This window comes from Daktulosphaira vitifoliae, unplaced genomic scaffold (assembly GCF_025091365.1).
Source record: "Daktulosphaira vitifoliae isolate Bord-2020 unplaced genomic scaffold, ASM2509136v1 Scaffold_1, whole genome shotgun sequence".
NCBI lineage: Eukaryota > Metazoa > Arthropoda > Insecta > Hemiptera > Phylloxeridae > Daktulosphaira > Daktulosphaira vitifoliae.
In genome coordinates this window covers 85476193-85494326 of record NW_026099572.1, presented here as the reverse complement: position 1 = coordinate 85494326, position 18134 = coordinate 85476193, and the positions used below count along the sequence as shown (strand labels likewise).

Genomic DNA, 18134 nt, shown 5'->3' with positions numbered 1-18134 from the left:
ACATATGATACATGTTTAAGATAACTATGTCGTATTTTAAAAATAAGCACGTTTTATTACTAATCGTCCTTACAGCTGTAATTTGTTGGAATTCGAACAAGATAGAAATATTTTTTAATAAAATTATTTTATTTTAATTTGAATAAATTTAATAATTTCAAAAAAATTGGAATAGTCATTTAAAAATAAAAAGTTCACACGATTTAAGAGTACAAAGGTTAAGAACAGAAAATTAATCTTTCGTGTAAAGCAACTCAGCAAAGAACTATTATTCTGAAATAAAGAAAATAATGATTAACTTTAATAATTTCTAAGATATTTAATGAGGCGTTAAGGAATTACGCTGTACACTTATAGTAAATTTTAAAGAAGTTAAGTGCCTCAGTAGTGGTTTAAATATTTTTAATAAATGCATAAAGTCCCTTATAATTACCAATTTATTCGTATAATAAATAAAATATTTAATCATAATTGTATCGTTTTAAAGCTTAAGAAGTAATTATAAGTGATATTTTTTACCTATCATGATTTTAGAGTTGATGAAAAGCATAAAATATAATACATATAACTTTATTAATTCATTAAAATAAAATTAATAAAAAACTTTACGTAAATAAGTAAATTTATTAACATTATTATTAAGCATATTGTTTTTTAAATAAAAAATTTAAATATTTTTAAGTAAAAATTGTAGTTTATAAAATATATACATGATAGCTAAAATAACGTTACATAATTAATTCACAAATAGTAAATTTGTTTGGAAAGTATAAAACCGAAACTAAATTATTTATATACCATCTGTTAATTTTTTTATGTGAATTATGCAGAGTTACATTTGTTTGTCTTAAACTAAAGTCTGAACTTAAATTCTTACAACTTTGATATAATATGGAAGAGATCATCACAACGAAATTGTGTTAATATTATTGTGTTAATAATGTAAAATTCAATATCGAATACGAGAATTGCAATAACTTAAAAATTATGATTTTTAAGTACTATAGTAATGAGGTATACATTTTATGTACATTATTTTATATGTTGATGGTATGGGAGATATGAAAATTTATTAAGAACTCATAATATATTTTGGTAAAATATTTTAATATTATTTTATATTAAATATTTTATTTGAAAATATGATAATAATTTCAAAGAATAGATATAACTACGTGAATATAAATTGTGTATTGATTCAGAACAAGGGTAGTTTGAAATAGTAATCGAACTAGATTAATAAAAAATTTTCACAGTAATTAATTAAAATTTGTTTCATTTATTTTGGATAGAGACGATTGCAGGCCTATAATTGTTTTATTAGAGATATATATTCGAACATTTTAAAGATAAGTAGATAAAATAATTTATTTAAAAAATAACATGTTTGAAATTGATTATGATATTTTGTTAGCTTAATCAATACAGTTAATAAAATTTATTTATTTTACGTTTTTTGGTATATTCTCTCCGCAATGTATTAATAAATGCGTTCAAAAAAAAAACTTTGCTTGGATAAAATTTGTCCTGGTTATTACCTAGCCAAGTTTATTCACAGTTCCTAAAGGAGAGAAATTAATAATTTAAATTATGTCGTCCGAATTATAGCATGCGCCAAATTATCAAGGTTTTCGTCCCAGGTTGGTTTCAAAGAATATATTTGCTGTCGATTTTCTTTATAGTATCTAAAAGGGTTGCTTTCAATTTCTCCAAATGATTTATTCTTTTTACCTTTTTGTCTTTTTCAGACTTCGTGCAAAGGATTGGTATTTATTTATAATTTACCTTTATTATAATATTTTTAAATGTCCAGAGAACATTAATGCATGGTTATTAGGCGCGTATGATAGAACAATGTTTTACTCTTACGATTTTATAAATTATTTAGTGTTCCATGTATATATAAAGCATGTAGTCCAAAACAGTCCTATTCAAATAAAAAATATATCTTTTTGGGCCAAGCAACAACATTCATCAATATCTTTTTAAAAATAAAATAGACATATACGTATCACTTAAATGAATTTTACTTGAACCCCATCGATTTACGCAGAAATTATATCTAATGATTTAATGAGCCCAGCATTAAAAGCTCGTCTTGTCTTCTCGTCTCGAGAGATTTACTCTGGTGACTGCGAGTATCCATCGTCAGATTAAAATCTAGTCTATTAAAGAGATTAAGGGTTAAAATACTTTAATCGATGTAGTGAATATATTTTCTTATTAAATGATGGTTATGGTTTAATATTTAAGTACGTTATAACCTACCAAATTTTCAGATGATACTTTGTATAAAGTTCTTAATGTGTTTATGATTATAAAAGTGGGCAAAGTTGATTTTAATTAAAATTATATTTAGTACTTTTTAAGTAAAGTGTAAAGATTAAGAGTTACTAGCGAGCATACAAACAGTGTTGTTTTAATTATGTAGGCTAACGTTTCTAGCGAATGTACATTAACGGGGTATTACACAAATGCATTTAACTAAATACATTTATCTTTATAAAGGAGCACACAAACAGCATTACTACGTCATTATGTGTATATTTCCAATAACAATGAAGTTTATACCAGTTAAATTTTTAATTGAAGGCGTAAAAAGATAATTTGGCAGATCTGCCACGAAGTATTCAATCATTTAAAAAACATTTTCAATTTTATATATATATATTATACAATTTTAATTAGAAATATTGTTTTCATACATAAGTAGATTATTTTAGTATAACAATGAATTTAAATTGTAGCTTTAATATTTGCCAATTTTTTACATGTAGGTTTATAATCGATTTAAACATAATCTGAATTAGCTAAATTCTTGTATCATGCTCATGTAAAAGGTCGCTAATTCTATGTTTTATAACCGAAAACAAATTATTAACATCGGTCAATACTTGATAAGGTTTCTACATGTTAAATCTTCTTGTGTTAATTAAATGGTGCAACGGACCAATAACTAACGGATACTAAACAGTTTGCAAATGATTTGATATTGTATATCCAAATCATTAATCAAATATATTCAATCATTCCAAATGGTATCTTATACCTTTTCTTATTTTAAATATTAATTTATGTATAAATAATCCAAGTAAGAGAAGAAATAGGTAATTTATAAAATAAATATAACAGTTGTACTAAATGTTACGTAGGACTAACAAAAAGAAATATAGGGGTCAGGTTTAAAGAACAATTAAGTAACATTAAAAATTAATAAGTTGATAAATCTCCTGTGGCTGAACGTTTATTCACATATATTCACTCTACAATACTCTATATACACAAAGTTAATTAAAAAATAATTAAGCAATATTATTATATATACAACTTAATTGAAATAACATAGTGAAGAAATATTATACATTAGTGTATTTCATAATTATATTCGATCGCACTCGTAATGTTTTTACAATGAGGTGACTGGTGTGCTTATTTAAATGCCCGTCTATTCGAACGTCTCATTATGGTACTGAAAAGGACTGTTTAGATAGCGACTTCCTTAATCAAGTCGTCCGGTATCAGTTGGCTACTACTGCTACTTTTGCTGCCGAAACTGTTGCAGGTGGTGGTCAGCTCCTATAGCTTGGCTGATGCTTTTCGTCAAGATAAACTATAATTTGACCTTTTCAGTCATTTATTTAAATATTAATAGTCTGTTATGATTAGATTTACATTGTTTATTAATTTTCTCAAATACACTAGTGGTGAAAGAGCACTGAAAGCAAATTTTAAGCGCTCATAAGCCCCATTTTAAATTGTACTCATAAAGTTAAAATAATCATGAAAACTCAATTCTAGTATATTGCTTAGACAAAATATAAATGTTCATTTGGTCGTTATTTATAGCCATTTGAATTATAGATATAGTTAAACTACGGTTATTTTAACATAAAAAAGATTTTTCGTTGACAACTTTTTTAACAAGTTAAATTTTTTTTTTATTTTATTAAAAATAAAGGTCAAAGATGTTAAAAAAAATTTTTTTCACTAAGTAATGATCATTTGAATAAAATTGAGTATTTTTTGAGTTGTTTTTGAAATTAAAAAGCACTACAATAAAATTTACCCTATTTTACCCAAGTATCGATGCATAGTTATTGTAGAGCAAGTATTCTAGATTTTAAAAATATAATTTTTTTTTTTTGCGGCGGACAAAAGTCAGTGTGCATAATGCTAATAAGATTATACTAATTCATATATTTTTTATTTACATTTAGCTTTCATTTATTTTGATTTGTGACATTGAATTGTTTAAGTTATTTATCTTACCTTCGACGTTTGTTTCGGAATTGACAAAAAAATTTTGCACATCGTTAGAAAATTTATTTATATATACAGGGTGGCCCACCACTCACTGACAACTTAAATAACTTTTGATCCAGTTAATATTTTTAGTTGATTTTTTTTTTTAATAATATTTATACGTTAGGTCTATAGCTATATCTCAATAATTAATTTTTTTACATTTTATTAAAAATATTAATTATTTTAAAATTTTAAATAAAATGTAAAAAAAAAATCTAAGATAGCTATTTTGTAGAGTAGAATTTAAGAAAAATTTTAGTAAAAAAATATCTTATTAATATTCAGTAGTAAATATTCTGTAGCGTTTTGAAGTTTGTGAAAATTTGAATTTTCATGTACTATTTTACGGTTATAAACATTGAAATACGTATTGAGAAAAGGACAGAAGAAAACGCTATCTTTTCATGATTACTGTGTATACATATGATGATAGTGTGTATACATTACAAACTTGGCATAAATACCATGATAAGAAATTAGATAAGGCAATTATTACTTATCACTCTCATTCAAAAGTATATTGAAAAGATAGCGTTTTCTTCTGTCCTTTTCTCAATACGTATTTCAATGTTTAATACCGTAAAATAGTACATGAAAATTCAAATTTTCACAAACTTCAAAACGCTACAGAATATTTACTATTGAATATTAATAAGATATTTTTTTACTAAAATTTTTCTTAAATTCTACTCTACAAAATAGCTATCTTAGATTTTTTTTTTACATTTTATTTAAAATTTAAAAATAATTAATATTTTTAATAAAATGTAAAAAAATTAATTATTGAGATATAGCTATATACCTAACGTCTAACTAATGTTTAAAAAAAAAATCAGCTAAAAATATTAGCTGGATCAAAAGTTATTTAAATTGTCAGTGAGTGGTGGGCCACCCTGTATATATATATTTTTTTATTTCATTGATGATATGTATAGATCACTTGATACTAATAGCATATGCATCAAATCTTTATTGGTATTATACCTGGAACTCTTTGAGAAATTTTTTTATTACGTAGATAATATGACACTTCCTTATAAGTGATACAACTAGTTTGTTTTTTGTAATGTTTTATTGAGAATTTTACGTTTAAGCTTTTATTTAATTGTAAATTTTTAGCAAAGTACATTTATTTTTTATGTGAATTCCCAAAATTTTTATTTATTATTATAAATTTTATAATTCCATACATTGTACTATTCAAATATTTCCCTCATTTAACGAGATATAAAATTTCACAAAATTTTATCATGGATAACCAATTTGAAAGTAAGTAAAACATATTTTAGTTATGTGCCTTGTAATATTATTTCGAAATGACGAAGTTCACTTTTTAGCTAATGTCAAAGTAAAATTTAAAATCGCACTTTCTATGGATTTGATATACGCATCATTCCACTTCAAACCATTATGCCTTTCATGTAAGTGAGCAACTATTAATTTTCGGGCACTCACAGATGTCACACATTGCATCGAACACTTTTGTCGCACGAGTTCGAACAAATCACGGTGTGTTATACGTTTTTCAATTATGTAATCGTTTTAAAATAAACATATTTAGTATGTTAATGAATATTTTTGATTAGTATTAAAATCATTATATAGTTTTTATATTTCATACTTCTATAAACATGTTAAATTTCACAAATTAATTAATACTGTAGTCAAAAATCAAGAAATTATAACGCAATGAATACATTTTTATAGAATGCTCTTTAAAAAAAAAATATTAAATATTATAACAAGCAATTAAAAATGAAAATTGATTACTTAAAGTTTAACAAATCATAGATTTGAAGTAAATAAAAATCCTGTCTTTCCTAACTATGTTTTTGTAATAATTTGATATATTATGATTCAGTTCTGCAACTTATATAGCTATTACATCGAGTCCTGTAGATGGAAATTGTGTCTGCGCATATGTCTGTGTTTACAATCGGTGCCCTAGAGAAACAATTCGATTGGAATGACATGGAAAATTTCGCTATATTAACACAGTGAACCAAACCACTTTACCAAACATTTTTTTTTTTACGATGTTCACACTGATTCAGTGTTATCATGGGTCACGGAGTGATAGGAAAAATGTTATGTTAAATGAATAACTCATTTTTTTCTCTCTAATATTAATTAACGAAACTATATGAATTTCATGATACATAATTGAAAAAAAATATATTCGTGACCGAACCAAAAAACATGGAATCACTGGAAAAATTTAATTAGGTCAGAAATTAAATTTATACTATCAATAATCAGTTAATTTCATATTACACAACGCACAATTATTAATATATTTGTATATATTTTTTTGTTATTTTCAAACTCAGAAAACTATAATATTTTTCTTTTATTAGCAAATTGTAAACAAACCAATATATATATATATATATATATATATGTGTGTGTGTGTGTGTGTAAAATAAAACAAAATGCAATTCAAATAGTCATTAAAATGACTATTTAACACCATTTAGCGTTTTATTATTGTTTAAATTATATGTAACTCAAAATAAAATTATACAGTTATAATAATAAAAAGAAATTTTTATACAAAATATTATCAAAATGAAAAAAAGTTTATTTTGAATTCATCACTTGACCGTGTAAATTGGATGAAAAATCTCATATCTGTCTAATGGACAAAATCAATAAAATACTTAAGAAGTTGACACCTGGAATAATTTAATCCAAACTCTTGTATAGTTAAATAAATTATGTAAGATAGCTTTAAGTAAATTATTTTATGCAGTTAAGGGCAATATTTTAACATAGTTTCAAATAAATATTAATAATAATTATAAATAAAATAACGCATTTCGCATTGTATCCATTAAGTGATTAAATTACTGTGATTTCACAATATTTGTCTTAATATACAAATATTAATTATTATATTTGTAGTCATTTACTTTTTAAACTTCATTTTGAGTTTAATTTTTTTTTAATTATGTTTTTAAAAAAAAATTATAATTAGGCATTAAAAAATATACAAATAAAATAATTTGGTACATTTAGTATTTTTATGTCTCATAAATTATTTATTTTTAAATAAATGAACTATTCTACACTATGAAGTATTTGTATTGTTTATTTAGCTAATGATAAACATATTTGTAATTAATTAAGTGTCACAATAGATTTTTTAAAACAAACTCCAATATTAATCTTACAAACTTAATGTAACATTATGAAATTATGTGCTATTTATGTTGAAAGACACTAGACAAGCACAATAGAAACTTTTAAAAGCGAATACTTAATCATTCGCACGGTAACGTAAATGTGTAAGAATAGTCCATGCTGAATAACTTAAGTTTGACTATCTAAAATGTTTATCTATACAAGTGATTTTCAATGGTAAAATCAAGTTCTATTGATTAAAATAAAAGTATAATTTTACCTCAAATTTAGTAAATTTTTTCTTGATAAATTATAACAATTAGTTGAGAACTAGCATAATTTGTGGGCTAAGACAAAAGGATCTTTTGTATTAATCGCACATATACATATATCAGATGTTCAGTAAGTAAGGAAACGGGTTTCTATTGTTCTCTTTGTTTTTAACCATTGACCTGTTTCCTTACTAATTGATTACTCTGTATAATCGTGTATTAACTAAGATTAGCGTAAAATTATTCTAAAAATTAACTTTTTTAAATATAATTGTACTTCAATGAATTATTATAATAACAATAATGTAATTAAAAATACTAATATACAATACAAACAATACTAATATAATTAAACTTAATTGGTCTTAAACGAATTACATTAACAATCTTGGTAGATCTTCAAGGTAAAATATCTCGAAACTACAATAAAGTTATAATATTTTTTCTCGCATTGTGACTTAACTATATTTTATTTTCTTAATAGTTTTTTATGAACGATATATCGAAATAATCATAATATTTTTATACTAAAATATTTAATAAAGCACGAATTTAAAATGTAATATTAAATTGTTCAAAAATAAAAAAATTGTTTTATGCATTCGTTGAGTTTAATGAATGGTTCATTTATTTTGTGAGTTTTTAGTTCTGTACGTGATACACCTAGAAAACTTATTGGGGTACTAATGTCAACAGAGCTCATTTAAGATGCGTAAACTGTGTTTGTAGTTATATGCAAATTTCTTAAACAGGATTTTATGAAATCGTTAAATTATTCATAGAATTCTCTGCGAATACCAATGGTATATGAGAGATCTTGAGATAGTAGTGAACATATGAGCACATTAAAGTAAGTAGTTCTACTATTTGCTGTTTCCTTTGCGATATTCTTTATTACACGTGTTTATAATTTCACGCTCAAATATATCCAATGCATCTATGTAGTAATATTGCCTATTTATAGTGCCGTCTTGAAATATTTATCTCTGGCTAGTTTTATTTTTGGATATTGGTTATAGAAACGAAGCTTTCTTTATTTTAAAATAAAATTACATCCAATTTTAGTTTATGTCAAATCTATACAATTATTTATATATATATATATATATAATTTATGAAGTAATAACATTAAATCAATTACACACTTGAATACATACATTTTCATCATATAATGTATTGAATCTTAATCCTGTATTGTTTGCATTTGGCGTGTCAACAAAATAGTTATTTAAACTTTTATCTTAATATAATAGCGATTTTATTTTATGAACAAAATATATTTCTCTTTGCATACAGAAAACTTGAAGAATAAGGAGTTTTGTTTATCTCATTCTTTAATTTTTTGAATCTGATGAAAATTCAAGTAGAATATTAAATTGGTGCATTCTATTTTGTATAAATAAAATGATTTAGATTTGATGGTTCATTGAATAACGATTTAACGGTACTGAATAGCAAGAGAAATCCAATTACAAAATCTTTGTGCTTTTATGCATGGTCAAAAACCTATAGAATTCATGAGTAAAGACTTTATACATATTGACAGAGGTTATTTGTGGAATATTTTTGAATACCGATATTTAACAGGAAATTATCACATTTTTTTCTTATGTCTAGCTATTTAAATAAAAAAACTTAAGAGCTATTATTTCAATATCTAATTGTCATTAATACTAAAGAAATTGAAATCCTGAAAATTATTTAACGACTATTTTACACTATTTCAAAGTTCATATTTTTATATAATATTTTATATTATTCATATTTTTAATGCATTATAGGGATTGGAAAATAATTTTTTTTTATCATACATTAAGGTATTAAAATAATTAAAGACTTAAATAACTATCAAAATTTTGTTTATTCCATATAATTTCTTAAGTTCTTCACTTTACACATAAATATGCGTCGTGTATTTACTTTTATATAATCATATTAGTATATATTCAGTCATAAGTATTTTGCATGATAAACATTATTTTTATTTTGAAAATTGTAGTTATTATAAGATGAAGGAGTACTAGATAATAATATTTGACATAAAGTTTTACGTATTTTGCGACCTTGAATAAATATTTACTATTGTAAAATCACATAATCATTGTTCTTTCACAACTTTGTTTTAAATATAAAATGTACTCTGTATTATTCAACCTTTACTTTTATTTTCACTACAGTCTGCTATACTTGTACAGTCTGTTAGTGAACATTTATTACTTTTTGTGTATGGTATTTTTATTTTATACTTACACTTTATTAAAAGTTATTTTAGATTTCATTTTACATACGAATCTTTGACTTATTTATATTTAACCACTCATTCGTTCACAATTGTGCAGCAATATTCAACTTATAGACGGGTACTACAGTGTTAGTATTTTATTTCCTATAAAATTAACCAATGGCCTATAATATTTCATTCATTGAAGCGAATATTTGTATAAGTATTAAATCAAGCTTATTATTTATTCTAAGTTTGGTCTAATAACTAGAAATTAGATTAATTTTGATTATACTAAAAAACTATAATAATAAAATGATATTACATATTGTTTACTTTTTGAATCAAAAATATAAAAATATAGAAAAAGACCAGCTGTATCTAATTAAATTATACAATCACAAACATAGTATTGTAGTAACAATAGTTACATAAAATAGCAACAAATATTGTAATATCGTATAATTAATTTATTATAAGATAATTAAAGATATATTCAAACAATTTCAACAAAAAATTTATAAGTGATAATTTTTATTTAAAAAAAATCAATTGTAAATCGAACAAAAAAATATAACAACCTCATTTTTTTCTCCAAAAATAAATACGTTTATCATTGAAACTTTTACTTAGGTACCCAAATTAATTATTTTAGAAAAAATGTTTTTGTATCATTTAAATTTAAATTACTATTAAGATTCAGATTTATTTACATTCGTAAAAAGTATAAAAAAACATATTTTCGGCTAATCGCTTTAACTTTAAAATAAAAGTAAGTACTTAGTTTCTGATTTAAATAAAAACTTTACATATTTAATGACAAAAATATGAATTTGTAATTGGTCTAAATGTAAAACGATTTAAATTTAGTTGAAATGAGTTCAATTGAAGAGATTTGAAATGAATAGATTAATTACTTTTAGTTAAACTGAAACCATTTATCTTTAACTAAAGCTTCTCATAATAAATAAAATACAAACATATATGATATCTATCAATAAAAGATTACTTTGAGTATCAGTTAAATTATTCATTTAAATACCCCAAATATACGATAATATTCGTAAAAAACTTCTAGATCTGTCATAATTATAGTTTAACTTGAAAGAATAATGTGTTACAGTTTTATAATACAATTTTTACTCATCAATCGCAAATATAGAAAATTGATAGTAAAGTTTCATACAGGTTAAAGTAAATTTAAACTGAAAATAACATATCCAAAAATTAAAAAAATCATTTGTATTTTTTATATGTCTGTATAATATAAAAAAAAATATATAGTATGTCAAACCAAAATTTTTGATTAATTCTATAATCATAGGCCTGTATTTATTAAAATAGTAAAAAACACCAGTGTAGACACTATACCAACATAGATAAGGTAAAACCAGATAGTGCACTTTCTATTCAAGACGTGTAATTCTTAAAAATGTAAACAAACCAAAACCTGCCTCAGATCAGTATCGTGATTCATAGGAAATAAAGTCGTTATGAGCAATAATTGTTTTTTAACTATGCATTAATAACTTTTATTGCTTGTTATGAAGTCGTTGTAAGTGCGTCAAATATACTAACACTTTTCAGTTCCGTTTCACCTTTGCCATATTGGAGTACAGATATTCATTTATTGTTAATTTTTGCATCAGATTTTTTGTGCAGTTTGTTATTAAATTATGAGCAATAAATGAAGTATTTCATACCGCAAATGTGGTGTAAAGTACTGTAAAACTGATCATATTTGAAAATTAATAATAAAAAAAATTGTGTATCTTTTTGATCTACTCCATATTTTAAAAAACTACAAGGAATATGTTTTTCTAACATAAATTGAAAATAAATGAAGATTTAATAAAAAAAAATATATCTTGAGTCATTTTACAATAAAGTAATTGTAATTTACGTTTAGCTTTAAAACTGACACTCCCTCGTGATGCATTTCAAAAGATAAAAGTTTATTTAGCTGCTCAAACTTTCAGTGCAACTGTTGCAGCCGGCATTGAAACTTATCTAGCTAGAAATATATTATTGTTTTCTTAAAAACCAACTTTAATTTTTTAAAAGATAAGAATATATTTTTTAATACTTTTAATTCATATAAAAGACCTTATTCATAATATTTTAATAGACCATTCAAAAATTCTGAAGTTCGAAACTCACATTTATTATATATGGAAAAATTCTTAACAAACTTAAAAGTTTTTGATAAAAATAACAAAGATATAATTAGTCGAATAAAATTTACTAAAGTCTGGTTAGTTTTCATTTCTGGTTTAAATTAACCATGAAAATTACTAAAACCTGAATCTTTACATCATAACTATTTTTTTTTTTTTGAGTATGTTGAAAGTTTTAATAAATGAACTTACGTCCGATACACAGAGCAAAATATGTTTCTTTTTTTTCCTTTTCTTTTTTTTAATTCACTTGTGAGGCACCTTATCTGTGCTACATAATTAAGCTATATTGAGTTTTATTTAAATTATTTACTACTTAATAAATAATAGACTTAAACAACTAACCACCAAGTATTATTAATTATAATTAATTAATTATATATTATTAATATATAATTTATTTTCACTAAAAAAGAATTAGAAATTGCAGTAATAAAAGAGCACAGGAAAATATTTTTAAAAATGTGTACAGGCAATACTTTTTATTGAAGTGCAAATATTATAAACATATTTAGCATTCAGTAATATATCAGATAAAATTAAAGTATTTAATCTGCGATAGAGTTAAAAAGACTGATGTAGGTAGACTTATGATAGGTCAAAAAGTTTAATGATAAATAGTAAATTGAAACTACTCAAATTTTGGCTATTTTTGAAATTCCATCAATGTACATTGATTCTCATGTATACACCCATAACTAATTAATTCCTCATATGTGGTTAACTGATTTGAGGCAGGTTCGAGTTATTATTAAATCAAATGAGTTTGATTCATTTGAGTGGCGACTTCCGCCATTATCAGCAATTCATTATATTCTTCAGTGTTACCGTGTTTATGTCGCATGATCATTTTGTTGTATTTTGTGTTCTGTCAAACATTGTTTGTATTCGTCGTGAGTTTTTGGTTATATAATCTTTCTTAGCTATGTGCCTTTTCAAATGTGCATTTTAAATATACCGTCCTCCCTTCTTTTTACAACAGCTCTCGTGTCGATCGCTAAGGTAACCGATTTCTTTTTTCTCTCGTCTCAATCGCCTCACAATCGAATACTATTGTTTCACTTATTTTTTAATTTGAGTTTAGTTTATGTGTTTTTACAATTATTATTAATAAAAAATCTAAAGCGCCATTGGCGCGACAGTTAATTAGTTTGGTCTAATTTATTGTTTAATCGGGTGTTGTTCCGCAGTCCAATCTACGTAATGGTGGTACAGAGCTTAACCTACAAAAGTGCACAATCTGGGTTTATTTTATCTGTGATACCAGTATATGACACTCATGACTGTTTTATCATATTTTTAGATCCCCTGAATAGATTTAAATAATATTATATTATAGAATTAATCAGATTTATGTATTATTGAAAATTGGACTAACTTCAACAAAATCAAGATTTAATCTGATATGACATTTACTAGAACATTGTTTTATACACAAGGTTTATAAGAAATTAAATAATTATTTTCGTTATTGCAATTGAATGGAAACAACTTGAATAATTTTATTAATGTACAGAAGTTTTATTATAATTTAATGTCCTCGAACAATAAAAAATGTTGTCTAATTGGTATCTAAAAATATATATCTTATCAGGTGTGTTATACTATCATTCAATGGTGTCATTATCCTAATATTTAGATTTTTTTATTGAAAAATTGTTTGGTTGATAATTAGTTATTGATAACTAAGAGTAGAAAAATGGTTGATTTAGTTACGACGTGTAATTATTTTAAATTGAATTCAGGTTACTTACTCACTTTGTACATTCCTTCAGCTTATTTAACAAAAATATTTTTTCAATTATTATTATGAGTTAATATTTTATAGTTTTATTTTATGTATTAAGTTAAAATTTTAGATTTAATGAGGCATGGATTAAAACTCAAAAACAATATTCTATACTAACTTATATACTAGATATATTTTATGCTCAACTCACCAATGTGTAAATTGATCCAGTAATTGCTGCATGTCTTATATTAAGACTATAAATGTTGTTTTTACGAGTAATATGGTTATATCTATACAAAACGGTCGTTGATTTCATCTGTAAATGAAACAAACACATTAGTGTGTATGTTATATTTATAGTATAGTTTTATCATGCCACATAAAACACTAAAATATGAAGCAATTTTTTCGTTATAATACAACTATAAGAAACATTTATTGATAATGGTGTATAGTATGATCATATTATTGGCAAGTGTAATAGCTATATTATATATGAGTATGTACCTGCGATACTTAATTCTATTCAACATATTTTCAATTTATTAGATACTATTGTATAATTTATTTAAACTTAACAAATAGATTTGTTGTATATAATTACTTTATTTTAAGTTTAATTTATTAAAATTTAAGTTTGTAGATATTAGACATAAATAATGACAATTAAAAATAATTAAAAGTATTGAAAGTATTGATGCAATAACGTAGCAGTTCTTTTTCTATAATTATTTAGAAGTTAAAAATTTAATGATATTTGTATGGATTCTGACCAAAAATTTATCGTGATCTCCTTAGCCTTTATCCCAACTAATCAAGATTGGCTCTACCTTACAATGATATGGCAGATTTTTTACACCAGCATGGTAGGCAAGGTCTATTGTTAAAGTTCTTGTATGGTCATCCATCTAGAAATTAACAGCGAACGGAGCAGCTGAGCATCAATGATATGGCGGAGATTAAATGACCTATTGCGCCACAACGTTAATCAATTTTTGGTCATTACTATTACTATTAAAAAGTACAGTTCCAAAACATTTTATTTTAAATATATTGTTTTGATTTTTTCTCAAACCGTATTAGAAATATTCAAAATTTTCATTGAAACATAATTTTAAAAATGAATGTAGTTTTCATTTAATGGCACTGAAAAATTTAATTGTTATTTGCGAAAATCAACAGTTTTGGAGTTTTAATTATATTGCTAAAACTTATTTAAATTTCGCAGTAAAATATAAATATACTTTAATTTTGATGAAAAAAATAAAAAAACGTTGATACAATAATGAATAGAAGTATTATTAAACGCGTTTTTTTATTTTTTATTTTTAAATTAAAAACATCGGAGTTTACAATAAGACTATATAAAGTAACAATAATATTTTTACAATCCAATAAACAAAGGAAATTTTCGTGGCCTACCCAGCGTCTATAGTAATTGCCGCTTTCACTGAATACGGTTAATTAATGCGTTATGTAGAATGTCTATAATTATAATATTATGGCTATACATTTTGTAATTAAGTAAGTTGAATCGTTTAAATTTTAAATTATTCCAGTAGAAACCTCCGAGATTGATAAAAAAAAAGATAAGATATGTTTAATGATAATGGAAGTTTGCTCCGAAACACAATTTATTCTTATATGTATTAGTTTTAGTTGCTTTAATGAAAAATGAGTCTTCATTTTTATATCTCAATTCATGATTCTCTCTTAAAAAACGTTTTTATGCCACGATGTTTTATTACACTTGCGACATAATAATATCTCACAATTTTACTCTTTACTTTAATGGCCTGAGGAGAATTTCATGTTAGAAGGAAGGTTTGGTAAAATAAAGGTCGACCGCTATAATATGGAAAATGAACGAATTATTCAAATATACAGTATGGTAGAATTATATAATACAAAATCAAATTTATATGCTAAAACTATACCAAAAAAGTTTACACTACCGTTTTTTAGCGTGACCTAAAGTCTTTAGGTTAATTTTGAACTTCTGATAGTCTGTATCATAATGTTCATCTTTATTAAATGTTTTATTCATGATGGTAATAACCAAAAAATCATATTGGTTCAAAACAACTACCATTTTTGATGACAATTTTTTTTATTTTAAATTAAATACATTTTTGCTAAAATTCGCTTGATAAAATTTTGTATATATTTTTATTAAAAATATATACGATTGTAATGTTATTTTTTTTTACGTTAATCACCAGAGTAAGAATAAATTTGAGGTATTACTATTAATAATGATTAATTAAAAAAGTTTTATTGTATTATAATTTCTTAAAAATCTTTCACATTACGTTTGTTAGGTTAAAATATTACACCTTTAATAAAAAATGAAAAAGAAGGCAATTTTTAGTTTATATACCATGTGTTGTTTTGACATTTATAAATTCTTTACACATTGTATCGCGTTTAATATCATAACATTTTATAGTGGAAAAATTAATGGTTCTTGTAAGTTAAGCATAACTCATATTGCAATGTATAAGGTGATTACAGTTACTGTTCAGAAATTTTCCTGTAAACATGTCTAAAAGTAATCTAAGGTCTTAAAAGAATTGAAAAATATCATTTCTATTTAAAAATTTTAGTGTATAGTCAAATTTATATAAGAACTTTTATTTTATAAATATATAAAAATGTATGTGAAACAACAATTTAACCATAAAATATTGGCTTATAAGAAACTTAATTCAAATAAAAATGAAAAACTAAAATACATAATAAAGAAACCGTAAATGAAGTGTAGTAATATTTTATTTTGTAACAATTGATCACAACAGATTGTAAATTTAACATATTTCGCTGGATTGCTTTTAATTTAATCGCTGACGTTTAATATGTTTTCACATGCCATTAAAGCTCAAATGTGACATATTCCTTTTCCATTTAAGTTTGTTTAAATTAAATATTTCCGTTCGTGTTTATTCCATTATTTGTAAGTATTTTTAGATCTAATCAATAATTTATGAAAATACAAATTCCAAAAAACATAAATTAAAGAAAGAATTTATTTGAATATACTTTTTCTTTAAATGCACTGGAAATGTTTTATAACCTAATAAATTTCAATAAAAATGTTGTAATTTTCCATTGATACAATTATTTTTAATAAAAATAAGAAAATATTTTAACAAATAAGAACGAACATACTTACTTTTTTACTTTAGACTAATAACTCTATCAATTATAACTGTAATATTAAATAACTAGTAAAATTTATTTATAGGAATTTTTATTGATAAAAGTGTAACTCTACAATGACAACTTAATTTTATTTATGGTTAACTTTATATTTTTTATTTAATAAAATATAAAATTATTTATATAATTAATAGAAAATTAAATTAATTGTATTACAAATATATAGATAATGCTTACACATTTTTTTCCTTAAATCAAAAATTAATTATTTGTCTTCATTATTCAAAATTATATTGAAATTTTAGATACATGTCAAAAATATTCAACATTTGTGTTTTAAATACTATAAATAAATAAAATGTATTTAAAATACGTATTCGAAAATTTTTTTTTTTTAAATATTTAATTACAAATATAAGTATTTTTAAAGTATTTAAGTACTTAAAGTATTCACAGTCTAAATTTCAAGCGTAAGGCATTTACATAGAGACTTTTTAGAATAAACTTTTTTATTACAAAAAATCAAAATTTTAGTTTTGTTTCTCTGGTGTCATTTTTTTATGATAAATAATATCTCTACAACAAACCAAGGAAATTAATTTATAATGATAAAAGCATAAGAATATCATTAATATCTAACGTGTTATCCCAACACTTTTATTTGTTAATCGGCATAGTATTATCAACAACTGATATTGTAATAAATTATTTACAAATATAACCTGTGTGTGGGTAATAACTGAATTTATTTATTATAATAGGTTATAGTAACCAAACTATTTATAAAGTAAATTTAATTTAATTGTTTAGATATGAAATAGTTTTATTTTTATATCATTTAATTATTAATGGAATATTTTAAAAAATTATTCGAATGATCTATTTTAAAAGTTTACACAGCATTTTATAATGTGGGGTTAACATAAAAAAATTTTACTAACTTGTAGTGTCAAAATAAAAGAATTATTCAATTTATTTTTCCTATACATTTTTTTTGTAAACACGTTTAAAGATAATAGTCAAGACTTAAAAAACACCAATCAATTAAATTGTATTATGTGTAGTTTATTAGTTTCACTTTTATATTTTTATTTTACAATTCAATTAAATGAATCTAATGAAATCAGTGGCATATTTGAAAGGAT

The 18134-nt window shown here is 23.4% G+C and overlaps 1 protein-coding gene across 4 annotated transcripts in view; it reads right to left on the bottom strand.

The window, feature by feature from the left end:
- Window positions 1–18134, bottom strand: part of LOC126894569 (uncharacterized) — a 91725-nt gene that overhangs the window by 21858 nt on the left and 51733 nt on the right. For all 4 annotated transcript variants that reach the window (XM_050665686.1, XM_050665687.1, XM_050665689.1 and 1 more), the window contains one exon: window positions 14039–14146. In XM_050665686.1, coding sequence (XP_050521643.1) covers window positions 14039–14146 — 108 coding nt within the window. The remainder of the gene's footprint in view (window positions 1–14038; window positions 14147–18134) is intronic.